The 17,145-nt window shown below is 32.7% G+C and overlaps 1 protein-coding gene across 1 annotated transcript; it reads right to left on the reverse strand.

The window, feature by feature from the left end:
• Window positions 1–2,051: 2,051 nt before the first annotated feature.
• LOC113401908 (uncharacterized) lies at window positions 2,052–14,356 on the reverse strand. The gene is made up of 10 exons (XM_026641985.2): window positions 14,170–14,356; window positions 10,392–10,477; window positions 8,449–9,554; window positions 8,019–8,130; window positions 7,472–7,694; window positions 6,932–7,131; window positions 6,536–6,660; window positions 6,049–6,161; window positions 5,446–5,553; window positions 2,052–3,903 (listed from the first exon to the last, which is right to left on the reverse strand). Exons 1-10 carry the CDS (start codon window positions 14,233–14,235, stop codon window positions 3,685–3,687), a joined length of 2,358 nt encoding a protein of 785 aa, XP_026497770.2. The 5' UTR covers window positions 14,236–14,356; the 3' UTR covers window positions 2,052–3,684.
• Between the last annotated feature and the right edge of the window lie 2,789 nt (window positions 14,357–17,145).

Consider the following 17,145-nt stretch of genomic DNA (forward strand, 5'->3'; position numbering starts at 1 on the left):
TTTCATAGACATACAAATTATTCATATATCGGATCATTAAAACTAACGCGGAATATAAGAATACGAGAACTTCGATACTATTTATAAAGCTATAGAAAAACATGAGGTAAAACTAAAATAATCAATGAGATAGCTACATATAAACTAATTCGAACCGCATATGTATGGCTGTAGCATTACAAATGCTTTTGACTTGCATTCTAGTCTAGTTAATGTGCCCCGTCCATTATTTATCTTTTTAAATCACTATAAATAGATAAAATTTTAAAAATGTATTGAGTATAATTAGATATTTAGTGCCCTTAATTTATCTATTTATGAACGCAACTAAAACTTTACTACTCAAATATTGAATCCTAGAAAAAATACCTGTTTGTATACTATTACCATTGAAACTATGACATATCCCAGAAATTGGATATCGGACTTCCGCGTATCAAAGAAAAAAAATGCTTTAATTTATATTTAAAAAAAAGATAATTTGTACTTACATTTTAAATAATTGCGAGGCAATTTAAATATATGTTATGACGGCTACAAAACAATGTACTTCATTTTTGTTAAAAATTGTAGATACAAAGCATCGATCTTTAGAAATCGACATATTTATAATGACTTTAAATATCGAAGACAGGACCACGTTAAGACTTTATAATAAAACTTTACGATTTTGTATAAATTAAGAACAGTTAAAATTAAATATACAACAAAGAATAAATTAGTACTAAAAGATTACTTAAAAAATTCAAATAAAAACTGTTTGGTCATTGGACTTAGTGTTTAAATTTTTAGGCAATTTTAATAGTGTATCTACTTCGTTAAGGTTATTAACAATAATATTAATTTCGTGATAGTCAGAATTTAAATTTCGTCTTCGTCTGCCAACAATTTATGTGATCCGAAAAAAAACCGTTTAAGAGTACTTTGCGGAGTTTATATTTATATATTTAAGCGTACGATTGTACATACACGTAATATGTACAAAGACCACACGTCATAACTGATACATATATTTATATGACATAATAAAATATATAAAAAAAATTATGTCTATGAAACCATACCATAGATAATAAGAAATAATAAATCCATTTCCTGTTATATTTTGTCATATACGCGTAGAAAAAGAGGCGTTAACACATTTACGCTTAAAACCTAAAACGGGTATGGAAGAAACTTTGATTGTTTTGGTTTCAAACCTACCATTTGGTAGAAAAATATTTTGTGCATCAAAAAACTATTCAAAATTAAAGCCTAATTTATAAGCAGTTCAGACGTTTAAGTCTATAGAAATACCTTTGAGGGCATCGTCTTTTATATTACAATACAGATTAATATTAAAATTATAAAACCCCTTTCCGTTTTTTTTGAGCAAAATTATCAAAATATTTATACTGTTTTGTCATCTGAATCGGTTTCAATCGAATCAAAGTCGATTTTCCCTGTACTATAATATAAAAGACGACAATATAATTAAACTGGTTATCAATTCGTTTTTTCCAGTGAAAGCGTTGTGACAAATATATTAATATAACATTCTAATAATTAATAATATATAATAAACTTAAGATCAACAGAGAAATAAAAATAACCTTAACACGAAAGGTCTAAGGTTCAATTCCGTAAATCAATTCGCTCCTTTAAACCTAAAACACTTTTGAATTCATCAAAACACTTCAAATAAATAAGTGCTACACTTAAACACTACTAGTTCATAACTTCATTTTTTTTTTTTTAAATATTTCATTTGCACGAATTCTGATAATAAAATAGAGTAAACTATCAACGTATAAACATCACATATTAAAGGTTGTTGGTGTGAACGAAACACTTCCTTAGATAAATTAAGTCACTTATCCGTGTTACACTTCCCCGTATAATCCAAAACACTTTAAAGACTACACTTCATTCACTATAAATTAAAATCCGTTCTCAGTTGCCAATCTTTGACTAGATTCAACGCACGGAGTGCTATCGTGGGAATGATTATAAATGTAGCCATTACTATTAGTCATTGCACATAACATTTAAAAATCGAAATAAACATTACGTTTTATTTTTCTTTTTTTTTTTTTTATTTCGCTCACACCAAGCTAATTTTGGCAAGTAGAAATCGAACTGGCCATACACTATATTAAAGACAGATGTGAAGACGTGTAACACATTTATATTAATATATTTAATATAAAATCCCAGCCAAGCACGATTAATAAATAACGCAAGGTATTAGATACGCATACGAACTAACCTACACACGTCCTATATGAAATAGAGTAAGTAACATATATATATTCAAATTGTGGTCTCTCATACCTGTTTAAGGATTCACGAATAACACTTTTTATAATTATAATAAATATTCGAGTTATGTATGTAAATGCAACGTTCATATTTAATTTTAAAAAGTGCATTTCAGTGTTAATTTTTTTTTTTTTTAATAAATTTACTGCTGATATGATATTTTTAGGATTGCAACGACCCCTTTAAAATATTATATTTTTTTCTCTTTCAAATCAAATTATATATGAATACATTCGCAACGCGGCTTAAGAAATCCGCCTATTCCGTAATCAAGAAAATTATGAACATTTTTGTTGACTCAAATAATTGTTAATATCTTTATCGAGATTCTCAGTGCTGTATATATTAAGGTTTAGGTTTTCCTTTTAACGGTTAAAGCGTGTCCGATTTCAATTCCAACCCGCGGTGCGACATAAAGATTCGTCTCGACACATCTTCGTCGTTTTGCGTTAAATATTCAATGGTATAGAGGGCGTGAGCATGCCTCATAAAAGTTCTCTTTTCAAGCCGAGTTTTAAATGCTTTTATCTCTTAATAAAAATGGAAAATTGGCTGCATGCTGTTAGTAATATTGTCAAATATGCGGTGAATATAAAAAAGTAGAAAATTTATATTTTTTTTTAGAAAATTTTTAGCTGTATTATAAAATATGAAGGTAGCACAGCGGTGTTTATGGAGAATAAAAATTACATCACAGTGAGTTAGTCTTGGATTGATGGATGCAGCCAATTTTCAACTATCTTCCAAGTACTTAATGCTCATTTTAGAGTGAAAACCTCTAACGTTTAAAAACCTCTAAATTATAAACACAGCTATTAATGGATAAGTTATTACAAGAACTATTGTTGTTGTGACGTCATTAACACTAAAATTACATTCGTACAATTTATCAAACCGTTTCCGTATCGAAAAATTTTTATAACATTATTTTTTTTTATAAAATTCAGACTTATTTCTTAGTACAACATAAGACTCACAGAATTTAAATATTACTGTAACAAAACTTATTGTACGTGTACATTTATATGTCGTTAAAAACACGAGTCACTTATACAAAATACAATTGCAACATATAGAATGTATGCATGGAACCGAATACCGAATATTCGGTCATATTCGATCGTGTTCGGTCATATTCGGTAAGTTTTCCCCTAATTGAGGTCCGCTCATTGGTTTACGATCACAATAAAACCAAGTTATAAAGTCAGCCGACCGAACAGTATCACAATATTCGGTATCGAATTCATTGCAACTCTAAAACAAAGTATTTAAAAAATGCACCCAAAAAAAATCTCATACCATTCTACAAAAGTGACAATTGTATACGCAAAAGTGAAAGCGTTTAAGAGTTTTCGCTCCAAAATGAACTTGGTCAAATCCAGATTAGTTAATCGGTCCCGTTGCCAGGTAGTGGTATGGGTGCCTGTTGTGCACCATCCTGTTGTCATACCTTGTGTTCCTCTGGTAGAAGTCATTACGCTGGTGGACTTTCCTGAAGTTCTGTGCTCGACGGTGCGCGTTCTTCTCCTTATTGTATTTCTGTTCGATATCTTGTTTAGTATCAGACGTCGATGGCTGATTATTTTCGGTGGTTACTTTCTCCTGTAATTTTTAAAATCATAATTTCAATAAGTTTTATTTTAATCGGATTTTTTATAAAAAGGTATATTATGCTCTTCGAAGCAGTTCATTTTTTTATTAAGATTCTTGAAGATTCTTGAATCAAATATATTTATAATTGAACTAGCGACACGTCCGGTTTCACACGGGTGTAATGCTGAAACATCTTTTAAAGGTGTACAATACTGTAGTACATTATTTTGATTTATCTCGTAGGGTTCTGCCAGCGTTTGCAAAAGCGCAAAAAAATATGTATTTACGACATCACTTTAGAAACCTCTAAAATTATCAGTGCTTCTTTACTTTGTTGTGCATTTATTATACATATAAACCTTCCTCTTGAATCAATCTATCTATTAAAAAAACCATACATAGGGACAGACAGCGGTAAGTGACATTGTTTTATACTATGTAATGATAAGACAGCAAGAATCTTCTATGTGAACAATGAAAAAAGCTTGGAGTGCGTTATCTTTGTTCCATACAGGAAATAAAAAAGTGATTATATATATAGGTATGTAGGTATTTCATTTGAAGAACAGCTATTGCGTTTATTGTTAGTTGATAGTTTTACGTTCAATTTAATCCTGTAACTTATCAAAAGTGTTCATAGGGGGCCTATTTTAATAATGATGGACCCGAGTGAGGTTGACTTTAATTTTAAAATTAAAATTTTAAGCATTCTTTAATTCGGATGTTAAAAGTTAAACTTTAAGGCATAAACACAAAACAAGCAAAAAATTACGACAATAGTAGGCTAGTACAGAAATTGACAACTGTCATTTATGATCCTACAGTGTAGATTAGATACTAGGTACATAATTGACGGTAGAAAATAAAAAAATAATGTTTCGAGCCATCTTTCTATATCAGTGTTAACTTAATTTTACCTCATAACCTTTATAACTGAAACATATAGTGAATCCTTCCTCCTCCTTAAATTTTTTTCTTATTTAATGCCATGTATGCCACTAAAAACTTTTTCGAAACTCTGTCACTTTTGGTATAAGTTTTGCATATATTGATTTAGTATTTTTTTGCAGTTAGGCAATAAAAATCACGTTCCTGGCATCGTGGTATGAGACCTGCACGGTCTCACCTGACCTGCTATATGCAAAGCTTATTGGGTAAATACAGTTTTAACGAGTTGATATCCTAACAAACTTGGGTCACAGCGACCATTGTCAGTGGTGACCAGCCAACTTACAGATGATATCATGGTGCAAATGCATTCTATATCTCTCTTTCATTCGAATCCAAGGATATTTTAAACACTTAGGATCTGGGCATGTGAGCACAGACACTGCTAACTTCCAAATTTCGGGTTGTAGCTAAAACTATTTGTACAGCTAAAAAAGCTGGTGCGTGAATACAGGACTTTAGGATCCACAGACCAACGACACAATTCAGCTCCTATAATACACTTATTTAACAAAATATAAAATATTAAATTTAGTTATTTTTTAACACTTAATAACGTTATTACTATTAATAAATATATTTTTCAAACAAAAATATTGTTACCTCTTTCTGCTCATGTGGTTTAGAAGTGCTGGGCGCGTTGGCTGCACTCTCTTGGGGCGATTGTTTTGGAGACGTAGTCTGTTTTTGTATCGGTGGCGAAATCGGATTCTGTATTAAGATTATACTTTATTTATTTAGGTTTTATACAACTATATGCAAATAACGTGTATGTGTTGTAACGGGGGTATTATTGAAAAAGTACGTGTGACGGGGTCTTTGTATCGGCGTAGTAAACATTATGCATCGAGTTCCTTGTTTTATTTCTGAACACTACAACATATGTATAACAATCAATATTCTAAACATTAAATATGTTCAGTCACTTGAGTTTAATAAACTTACTGGGTTAGACGTATCTGTGGCTAACACCTAGTCACCATTTATTCTACCGCTAAGTACCTAACATTACTTATTTATGTTACTGTGTGTGAGTTGAACGTAACAGTAATTCTGTTTAATAACAAGATTATAACATTTTATATCCCAAGAGAGCTTTGTTCAGAGCTTGCAGTGGCAGTTCCAGGCGAAGGAGACCACGCACCATCAGTCAAATATAAATCATAAATGTCCTAACGATCACCCCGACCGATAGCGGGGCGGTACCTGCGCGTGCGGCGCCAGCGCCACGGTCAGCGTGAGGTCGCACCACATCGCGCAGCGCGCCCGCCGCGCGCACTCGCACAGCTGCTTCACCGCCTCCGACAGCTGCACGATCGCTGCAACACATGGACACGGGGACTTTGCTTAATCAATCCCAATACGAAAACTTTAAATGTCTTGATAAACACTAATTACAAGCGTCGTGCGTTCTATGCCGGTTATAAAGGTGTATATATGTGTGTATGTGGTCGTTGAAGTTTGTGAGTGTGACTGTATGTGTGTACTCACGGTCGGGACGCACGACGCGTGCGTTAGGTTGTGGCGGTGCCAACTCGCGACGTCTCGCAGCCTGCACGTGTGTGCCTGTGTGTGCGCGTGTGTGTACTCACGGTCGGGACGCATGACGCGTGCGTTAGGTTGTGGCGGTGTCAACTCGCGACGTCTCGCAGCCTGCACGTGTGTGCCTGTGTGTGCGCGTGTGTGTACTCACGGTCGGGACGCATGACGCGTGCGTTAGGTTGTGGCGGTGCCAACTCACGACGTCTCGCAGCCTGCACGGCCGCCACGGAGTTGCGCCACGCCAGCATCGCGCTTTCCACCTCACTGTGCGGTGCACTGAAACAAAAGACATCCATTTGCAACTAATATATTTTATATTTGTTTACAATACACGACTATAGACTAAAGACGCGGAGAAATGAGTTTGAACGCCGCCTACGACGACCATATACCGCCATCAGCTGAAATACATTGTTTGCAGGAAGAGATCACACAAATGTCATGTACATCCAAATATTCTATAGTAAGCATCTTGAGAGAGCGTACAGTATGACGAGTAAACAGCCGATGGCGTTTAGGAGACCACATTCTTAACCAACAAACTTACATTTCCGACAGATTCTTGACATCATCCTTCCAGCTGCTGGGTTCGAACGTCGCGGGGTCAATTTCCTTTTCCGTGGACAAGTTATCTTGTCCCCGCTTTAATACTGTGATCTTGCCATCTTCCGGCTTATTTGGTTTTTTGTTTTGAGCAACGCATACACTTGCACGGAGTGTCTCCATCTTGCCCATCAGTGTTAATACCTGTCAAAGGCGAATAACGTTTAGCAAATATTTTATTAAATTTTTGTATTAATCCAGATATTTATAACTGTTCTAAATTTAAGGAAATTCATCCATTGTGATGTTGTTTTACTGTAATTTGTGCAATGTTGTGAAATTGTTGGTTATTTTATGTGATTGTATTTGTAACTGTTGGCAGTTTTTTAAAATAACAATTTCTCCACAACCACCGACCCTTGTGCCTGTAGCTACACTGCTTCACTCACCCTTTAAACACAACATTACTAAGTAAGGTTGTTTAGAATGTATGAATCTTATCTGTATGGATTATGGAACAAATCATATTGATTACTTTACTTACCTTAGTATGTTCTCTGAGCATGTCCACAGTGAGTCGATCAACCCTCGTAGGACAGGGTGGTAACCTTGGAACAGGTATAGAGTTGGATGAGGATACCGCTCGACCCGGATAAGCTAGGGCAAGTCTGGCCTCTGTCCGCTTCCTCTCTCGCTCCAGCTGCTTCCATTGTTCGTAGCACTCGTCGAGTCGAACGTGCAGGACGCTGGAGGTTGTTGCAACAGTCCTGGAATTAATAAAAATTAAAAAATATTTCTTTATAAAATATACAGGGTTATTGGTAATGGTTCACTTTTGCATAATGCATATGGGGGTTAAAATAATCGCAAATAGTTACCCCTATCACCTCGTAACGGGAATACCAATAACCCTGTATATATATAACATGCAAATGGCCCATGAGTGAAAAATATAAGTATTCGGTTTAGTTAAAATACTATAAGTATTCAATATGTAGATAATATTCCAATTCTTTTTAAATCATTTATGTTACAGTTAATTCAACAATAACATGGATGACACACAAATGTAGCTAAGTTGTTTAATTTACCTCATGTTCCTCATGGCATAGAACGGCACCAGCACAGGTAAATCGATCAACGGTGAGGGTATCACTGGGGGCGGCACATGTGGTGGACTGGGACCGACCAATGCCCCAATACCTTTAGACAAAAAAACTTATTTGTTTCCAACTATTCAGAGGACATAAAAAAATGCTATCATTTAATAATATCCAATCGAATTTCGGCAATTTTGAGGGATGAAGACTCTGGAGAGTCTTCTGTTAATGATGTCAAGTCAATTCAATTCAAATTCTGTTCTAGTCTATTTGTCTTTAAGTACTTTAGGTATTCAAGTAGTTTACTCCTAAATTGATTGGAATAAGATACAGACACTTCGAGGACAATTGTATGACTTGGATAAATGATTCGAAAAACGGCAATATGAGATTGGCAGAAAAACCTTTAAAAAAAACTTACCAATATTAAAAGGAGTATTTTCATGTATAAAGGACACATCGACATTTAACTGATTCGGTGGAGGTCTGCTTCTCATTAGAAGAGACATTTGTCGCGCCAATTCCTGCTGTTTTAAAATAGTCTGCTGAGCATTTTCCCTCCCTATACTATCGAAATTCGTTCGGTCGATATTTGTACCCTGATAACCATCCCGAGGCAACAGCTGGTTCACATCACGCCTTTGCGAATAATCGTTGTGTTGATGATAACCATTCATCTTGTAGTTCAAAGCATTTATCGATGGGTTCGAAAAATCGTAATTCTGAATTTGAAAATTCCTATCAGTCATCTGAGACATCAAATCGTTTGAGTAAAAACTGTTTTCGCAATTGAAGCTCTTATTGGGAACCTGTTGGAAGCCCCTGTTGCCGTAGAACAGCTTGTTCCTCTCCTCTTGCATTTTATTAAAATCATCGCCTTGATAAGCACTGCCCATGTCAATTGGAAGCTTATAATCGCTTTGCAGCAGTGCATCATTCCTTGCACGATCAATATTCAAGCTTAGTTGGCTTAAATAAGCGAGCACTTCCGGCGACTCCGGAACCTGTTCTTTCGGGAAACCGTTTTCATATTTATTCGGAATCCGTTGCGCATTGTAAATGTTATCGTAGTTCGAGTTGAAGTTCAAATCCAAGTCGAGGCTGTTTGGTCTGCTGTAGCTGCTGGAATACATACTAGTTTCCGGAAGAGAATTTCTTTGGTTGGGCTCGAAGTAATTGAAAAATTTCTCATCGTATTTTGTTGGACTTGTAAACTGGGCACCTCCGATCTCTTGAGCTGCTAATCGGAGAAGATTCAGTTGTTCTTGCGTGACTGTATCGTCGGTCACTGTTTCTAAGCAGAGTAATGGGTTTACGTCGTTGTCCGAATAATTGACAAAACCGTTCGTATTAAAGCCATTTTGAATATTGTAGTTGTAACCATTGTCACTTTGGTTGTAATTGTAGTGATTATTGTTGTAGTTGTAGGATGTTGATGGCCCGAATGAGTTTAATGTATCACTACTGGTGTACTGGCTTATGGTCGTTGGTACACTGTTTACACTACTTTCCGGTGGTGGGATGGAGCTGTAATAATTAAACAAATATTAATTAATGTTCCCACTTCTTATGAGTTAAAACATTTTTACACATACTACACACAATAAGTGTGTGAAACATCGACTGAAGGATTCCACCCCTAATTTGTAATTCAGATGGAAAATACAACCCACACATATTAAAAGGTGAAGTTAAATAAAAACTTGTAAAATATATATATTACATAGTATTTTTATTTTTCTCGATGTTTCATATAGCAACACTGAAAAAAAATTACTCTTAATTATCACCTTTTTTTTATTTTAAATTTATTAATCTTGAAATTATACAATTGAAACAAAGAGCAGTTATTGCTGAGAAATCTGTACAATGCAGTTTTGATCTGCACTGTTGACGAATTTAAGTTATTTTTAACACTAGTTCAAGGAGAAAACGTTAAATAATACGTGTGTTCATTTGGCGTTGTATGCGTCATGTTTTAAGTAAATAGATCTGATCTGATCAAATCGGTTAAAACTTACCGATTTATAAAAAAAATGTATAAATTATACTTTTTTCTAAATATTTAACAACTATTAATATTGGATGAAATATTAAAATGTGGCAACAAATATTATCTATCAAAATAATTTAAATATGTTCGATATACATCTACAAGCTTTTATATTATATATCTCAGAATTACGACATAAATATCAGTATGTGAATTTATTAATGTATGTATTAAATAAATAAAATGTTGTTATAATTCTAACTAGTTTGTTTTGTCATACACAAATGTGTATAGTACACATGTGTTGTTTGTATGACAATGACAAAGATGAATTGTATAATATATTAGAAAAAAATATTCAAAATACTAACCCGCTGGCTTCTCCCGGTCCGGTCTCATCAAGGATCTTTGTGATGAGATCCCGGACCATGGCATTCTCTTCCATAATACGTTCCGACTGAAAATAAAATTTAGGATATTCATAATTGGAGCCGTGATGGAATAGTGGTTACAAGACAACTAACTAGATGACTACTAGGAGACGTCCTGCAGCAAACACCTTTGAATTTATGTGCTTAATTTGGAAGAAAAACATGTGGAAGAGCTTAAAGATGGTGGATGAGAATCCTTCGATCCACATGGTGGAGTAAACTCCAAACCTTTTCAAAAGGGAGAGGTCTTTTCTAAGAAGTGGAACATTAACAGACTGTTACTGTTAGTTCTACCTACTAAGTAATAGTCAACAATTAGTGGTGTGTCTTTAAAATTTAGCATACGTAGTAATGGTTACAACATGCACGCCAGGGATGAAACCTCTAGGAAAACAAAACATACTGGCAACTGCCTTGTTCATCTCTGCATACATATCTATACTAATATTATGAAGAAGTAAAATTTCTTTGTTGGTATGAATAAATGAAATGTAATCTCCAGAATTGATGTTCTATTCTAAAAAAAAAATCTACTGGTAGAAAGCTATATTGTTCCCGAGTGCTTTAGCCTGAGGGTTTAAATTACATATATTTATATCATAACATTTTTTTTATTATTATATCGAACCCATTCCAAGACAGAGTGAGTCACTAGTACTTTACATATTGGATTGCCTCGTTAATCTAGTCACTAGATATAAGACTGCAGATCCTGAGGTCCTGGGTTCAAACCCTAAGTATGGACAGTAAAAAGTTATTGGATTTTCTGAAGCAAAATTCTCAGTAATAGCCCAGAGTCTGGCAGTTGGGTGTGTACACTCCAGTTTCTCCATGAATAAGGAGGGTGAGGAATTAGAGAGTGGACCTATATTTGCAAACTTTTGTTCACTATATTATGTTATAGTTCTAGTATCTATTAGTCTAGTTGGCTAATCAAAGGAGATCTCTTGAGATTGACCACCGAGGCTTTAGCTGATTAGAACAATATCACATCACATCATAATTAATTGTCAGTCATGGCAATAAGTTTAGCTGTACAGAATTTGGTCCTGCAGTGCCATCTGGCAGTGAAATACAACAAAGTAAATTGCATAAAAATCTCCATGTAAAAATATATATGATGTCCTTATTTTATGGTAATAGATCATAGAGTATAATCTTTAATCTGTTTTAAATAAATAGATTACTATTCATTCAAATAGATTAAACAACATCCATTCTTTAATAAGAAAAATGTATTTATATATGATATTATATATGAATTACACATAACTCAATGTATGAGTCAATTCAGTTATCATTTAGTCCTTTTTATATTGTATGAATCTGTAGATGTTTGCATGTTTTAAAGTTTAAAACATCTGTTATATAAATTTAATCTAACAGATAATTTGCTTTTTATGGTATAATTTGAACAGAAATAGTATTTTAATAATTAGAGTTGCAAAATTTCTCATATTAGTCTAGTTAAGATATATATATGTAGATACTTATGCTTGGTGGTAAGACTTAATGCAAGCTAGTCTAGGTAGGTACCACCCACTATTCTTATTATATCCTACTGCCAGTCAGCAATACTTAGTATGGTTGTGTTCCAGTTTGAAGGTTGAGTAAGTTGAATGTGAATAATTAATTGCTCTTAAAGCTTTAAATGAATTAATGTTAATGTTTCTTAAAGCTTTAATGACTATTGGTGATTGTTTGACCACTTAGCATCAGATGGCCCATCTGCCCGCCTTATAATAAGGTATTGGGAAGGGATCATTCTTTCCCACTACAAATAGATTTTTTTAAATTAAAAATAGGTATGCAAGATGAGAAATAGGGCACCGAATGATAAACGGTATTAATAGTACACTAAATAAAAAAAAAATCTTTATATTTATTAACAATCCAATGTCAGTGCACCACCACCACCAACCCTGAGAACTAAGGTTGTATGTCCCCTGTACCTGAGCTTACACGGAATACTGAGTATTGCAGTTTAGTAGTAGTATATGTAGAGGGTGGTACTTACAGGCTTAAAATTTTTCTAACATTTATACAGCAGAATCTCTATAACTCAAACCTGGTTAAGTCGAAATCCTCAGTAAATCGAAGAAAGACACTTTTTCCTTCCGCTTAACCCCTAAATATGCGGTAACTCGAATTATTTTGACTTCGTAACTCAAACAAAATGATATTTCCCTGCGAGGTATTGATAGTACATATTTATACTCTATAACTCGAATTTTAGAAAGCAAACTTGGTAAGTCTTACTTATTAAAATATAATGATGTCTTACTGGGAATTCCACAATTGACCATAATATTGATTATACTGAACCAGCAGATTTTGAACCATTAATATCAAATAAAATAGCCAGAGCAGCTATTAATACACTAAGAACTTATGTTGAAAGAGGTAATCATGATGTGATCATGTGTTCAGTTCATTGTTTGTACCAACATGAAAAAATATTTGATAAAAAATTTGCAAATAGCTTAAATAAAATAAAAGCAAATTTTTTGTAGTACAGTTTACTTCGCTAATGTGTATGTACATAATTTGTTTTAATAAAATGTATGTGAACCATAAAATTTAAGGTGCATTTTTTTTAATATTTTACTCTACAAGTAGAAAAATATAATTCGAAATTTTATATGTTAAGTCCTTTGTATGTTGTATTTCTTGTTAAGTTGAAAACTCCTTAACTCAAAATTTTTTGAATTTCCCTTGACATTTGGGTTATCGAGATTCCACTGTATTAACAAAAAAGTATTATAGAGATGTATGAAAGTTAATTTTATTTACAATCAATACTAATATTATAAATGTGAAAGTAAGTTTGTTTGTTCTGCTTTCACACCTCAACCATTCAACATAAAGATAATAGAGAAAAATAATCATATTTTTCTCAATTGAATAAATTCAATCCTTATCTGTGCACAAAAATCAATAACTAGAGAACAATCACAATTATTTCTATCTCAATGCAAAATTTGGGTTACTTATGTTTGTATTATGAACAAGATAATATTTACAAGTAATATGCTTAATGATAAAAAATATTGATTAGACTTAAATTCATTTTGTTTTACTATCAGTTATTAAAAACAATTACACTATTACAGATAAACGAAATCAAGACAGTACGTAGTATTTATCAATAACAACATACCTCACTACAAACAAGATGAAAATATATAATTTTTTCTCATATAAGCACTGTAATGTTACTCTATATGATGCAATATATGTTTAGTTTATAACCATTGTTGTTATTGACTTAGCAATGAAGGACGTCGCATTGTATAAAGTAGTCAGAGAAAGTCAGTACAATCTAACGCGTAGTACCTACATAGATATAAAAGTAAAGTAATCGACAACTATTGTCTCAGCCATGTTATACCAACAACTTGATCACGATCAATGCGATTACGATTGTCGGCTATATCTTTTATTACGTCCTCTAACGAACAAACTGTATAAATCTAAAAATATTGTGGACACTATTGGTTTGTCATCGTTCACCTCGAAAAAGTAAATAGGCGTATTCGGAGATTACATGATCATTGATAGATGTTCATCAATGTGTGGCTCCGTTACATTTATTTTCAAATATCATCCGATTTGAACTATTATTTGCGAGGTTTTCACGGATTTTGGGTCATATTGACAGCTCTTATTGGACATTTACAACACCCATGGCACTTTTCACAAACACTTCTGTACTTACCTGATCAGCTTCATTTTCGACGGTTTTAAACGCGTTACTTATGTGACACAGATCACTGAAGGCCATTTAAACTTAAAAATTATATTTTTTACCACAGTAAATAGGAGCTACGATTGCTAAGCCATTTTTCTTTGACCTACATGTGTATAAATTTGTATAGCTATAACTCGCAAGTTGCAACGGTGTTGCTGTCACGTTGTACGAATTAACCGTAATTCGTAACGAAAACACTGAAAGCTACTTTATTGATTTTATTCGTTTAAACTTACATCGAAAAAATGTATGTTTCTATGAAATAAATTACCAATGCTTGATAACACAGAATTACAGGATATAGATTTGGACTTTCCCGCGGTTTTATTTATTTTTCTACCTTGTAAAACTTATTTGCTTTAATCCAACCAACAAATTCATTTTTACATTCTAACAAAAATAGGTATATTTTTTATGAGATGCACATTATATTGATTCTAATTACAGATCAGCTATTACTAATATTTTTTTGAAATTCAATTATTTTTCTGGGATAATTAATATTGTTTTCACCTTAGAATGTTAAATGTTAACCTGACTTGACCGTTGACTATTATTTAAGCAATCATTTAATTTAATGCCTGAAGAAATTCATTATAGATTTATTTCCATACTCAAATTTAAATTTAAGTTTATCGTAATAGGTTAAAATATAGTCTGTGTACCTACCTGAAGTACCGTAACAATTAATCTGTGGATTGTGATGGATATTTGATAAGAGATATAAGATTGTTCAATGGTTGTTACTTTAATATTTTAAATAAATATGGATAATATTTATGAAAAACAAGGTCTTGAATTTTAGCAGAATTCGTAAATCTTTAGGTTCTTAGAAAACATATATAATTTATATTGTCATAGTGCCATCTCTGGGCAAGACTTAGAACTTAATCTTATTTGGTACACCCAAAAAATATATTATAATTATAGTTTGTTTGCTTCGATAGATGGCGCTATAAGTAGCTTTAGCCTTAAATGTTCAGTCGGAATAATTCTATAATAATAAAATAAAACGCATTCAGACGATTATTATATTACAGTAATCATTATTATGATGAATGGATTACGACCTTTTATTTTTAATTCCCTATGTGAATTAATTTTCGACAAAGACTATAGGTGTAGAGATATAAATATCTAAATACTAATTATAAAATAAATATATACATATTATATAAAAATTATATTTATTTTATTTTTTCTTAACAATTTATATCTCAAAAACGATATTATTATCTTTTTTCTTCATCATCACAATTAAATCCTGCCATAGTAAAGTATGTATAAACTATGGCAGGTAATTTTTCTATAGGGAAGTCGCCCGTAAAGTTATCGAACACGGGTAGATAAGATTAATTTAATTTTATACAACTCATAAATTTGTGATCTTCTTTTTCCTTCCTTTCCTATTAAAATTAAAATTTCACAGCTTGTAGGCATATTATCATGTTAAAGAATCCGAGATAAGAAGAATATTTTTTTTTAATTATCACGCAAGGGAAACCTTCAAAAGGCCCCGTTTAAAAGACTTAGGTACGATGGGGTGACAGAAATTTATCTCATTTTTATTTTTTTTAATTCGTGTGATCACTGGATAATTTTTAATACAATTTTATATACTTACTTAAATATGTATTTTCGCAACAAGCTTTTATATAATATAAAATTTAATAACATAACAAAATGATGATTTTTGTTTAGTTACCAAATGTTTTACAACATTTTTGATTATTTAAATTACCTATTTCTTGTTTTTTAGTACACATTAATATATCTAGTGTTTATTTACTTTTCGCTTGGGACATTTCTAAGTCAGTAAATGTCAATTAATGCATCATTGCTGTACGGTCGCCAGTGACGGATTAACCCTTAATCAAATTAAGCAATTGCCTAGGGCATCACGTCCTGAGGGGGTACCAGAAGAAGCACAAAAAACTGTCCTAAGGGCATCACGTCTCACTCTCATGTCACCAGAAATCACATAAAAAAAGTTTCATCACAGAGACATAAAGACGCCATAACGTCAAAATAAAAAAAAAAAAAAATGACAAATTATGTCACGTGGGGTATCGTTCAATAGATATTTTAAAAATCATTGTGAGGTTTCTTTAATCATTTTTCAGTTGAAATAATATTTTAGGATATAGAGCGATTTAAAGTTTTTTAATTGGGGCTTTCACTAATATTCGTGTTTGTTACAAACTAAAAAGTTACAAATAAAATGATTATAATTAAAACAAAAAACCCGACTGCTAAAAATTTTCATTACATCTCATCATTAATGTTTTTAGGCGGTAAAGGTTTAAAGACACACAGGCGTGGGTTGCTTAGGGCATCAAGTATTCTTAATCCGTCACTGACGGTCGCTTACCTTAATGAGCAACTAGTAGCAAGGAGTAGTAACTAAAACTTAGTTTCTAAGTAAGAAGACCTTCTAGTGACTTGATCGTACTTAAAGCAATATAGGCTTGAACTATGATATTGTCAACAGTAGGTGCTACCATGCAAGCCCAGCATAATAATAACATTTTTTTTTTTGATATATTTAGCTAGACTTGACTGTTATCACATCTGACGGAAAGTGATGATACAGCCTAAGGTGGAGCGCACTTGCCTAGAAGTTGCATATTGAATCTAGATTACAACAATATTATGTATATTCACAGTAACATTGTATGTGCACGAGACCTAAGGATAAGCTTATAATGCCAAGTTTCCGCCTGCGCAAAGTCAATAAATCCTTCTCGGGGCAAGGTATGCGCTTCTATAATAAAATTCCGCAAATATTTTTAACCAATTTCCGATTAATTAATTCAAATCATTTGTAAAAAATAAATTGGTAAAGAAGGCATATTACTCGATACAAATTTCTAATTATATAGATAACTAGCTGTTGCCCGCGGCTTTGCTCGCGTGTAAATTGATTATATTACATAATAATTT

This window comes from Vanessa tameamea, chromosome 23 (assembly GCF_037043105.1).
Source record: "Vanessa tameamea isolate UH-Manoa-2023 chromosome 23, ilVanTame1 primary haplotype, whole genome shotgun sequence".
Lineage (NCBI taxonomy): Eukaryota > Metazoa > Arthropoda > Insecta > Lepidoptera > Nymphalidae > Vanessa > Vanessa tameamea.

What these genes read in the sequence shown, in the direction of transcription:
- LOC113401908 (XM_026641985.2), bottom strand. Translation starts at nt 14,235, where the DNA reads ATGGCCTTCAGTGATCTGTGTCACATAAGTAACGCGTTTAAAACCGTC. An exon ending in GGACCGGGAGAAGCCAGCGG is followed by an intron (nt 9,555 to 10,391) that starts GTTAGTATTTTG and finishes TAATTATTACAG; the next exon opens with CTCCATCCCACCACCGGAAA. An exon ending in CGCTGGCGCCGCACGCGCAG is followed by an intron (nt 5,554 to 6,048) that starts GTACCGCCCCGC and finishes ATCTTAATACAG; the next exon opens with AATCCGATTTCGCCACCGAT.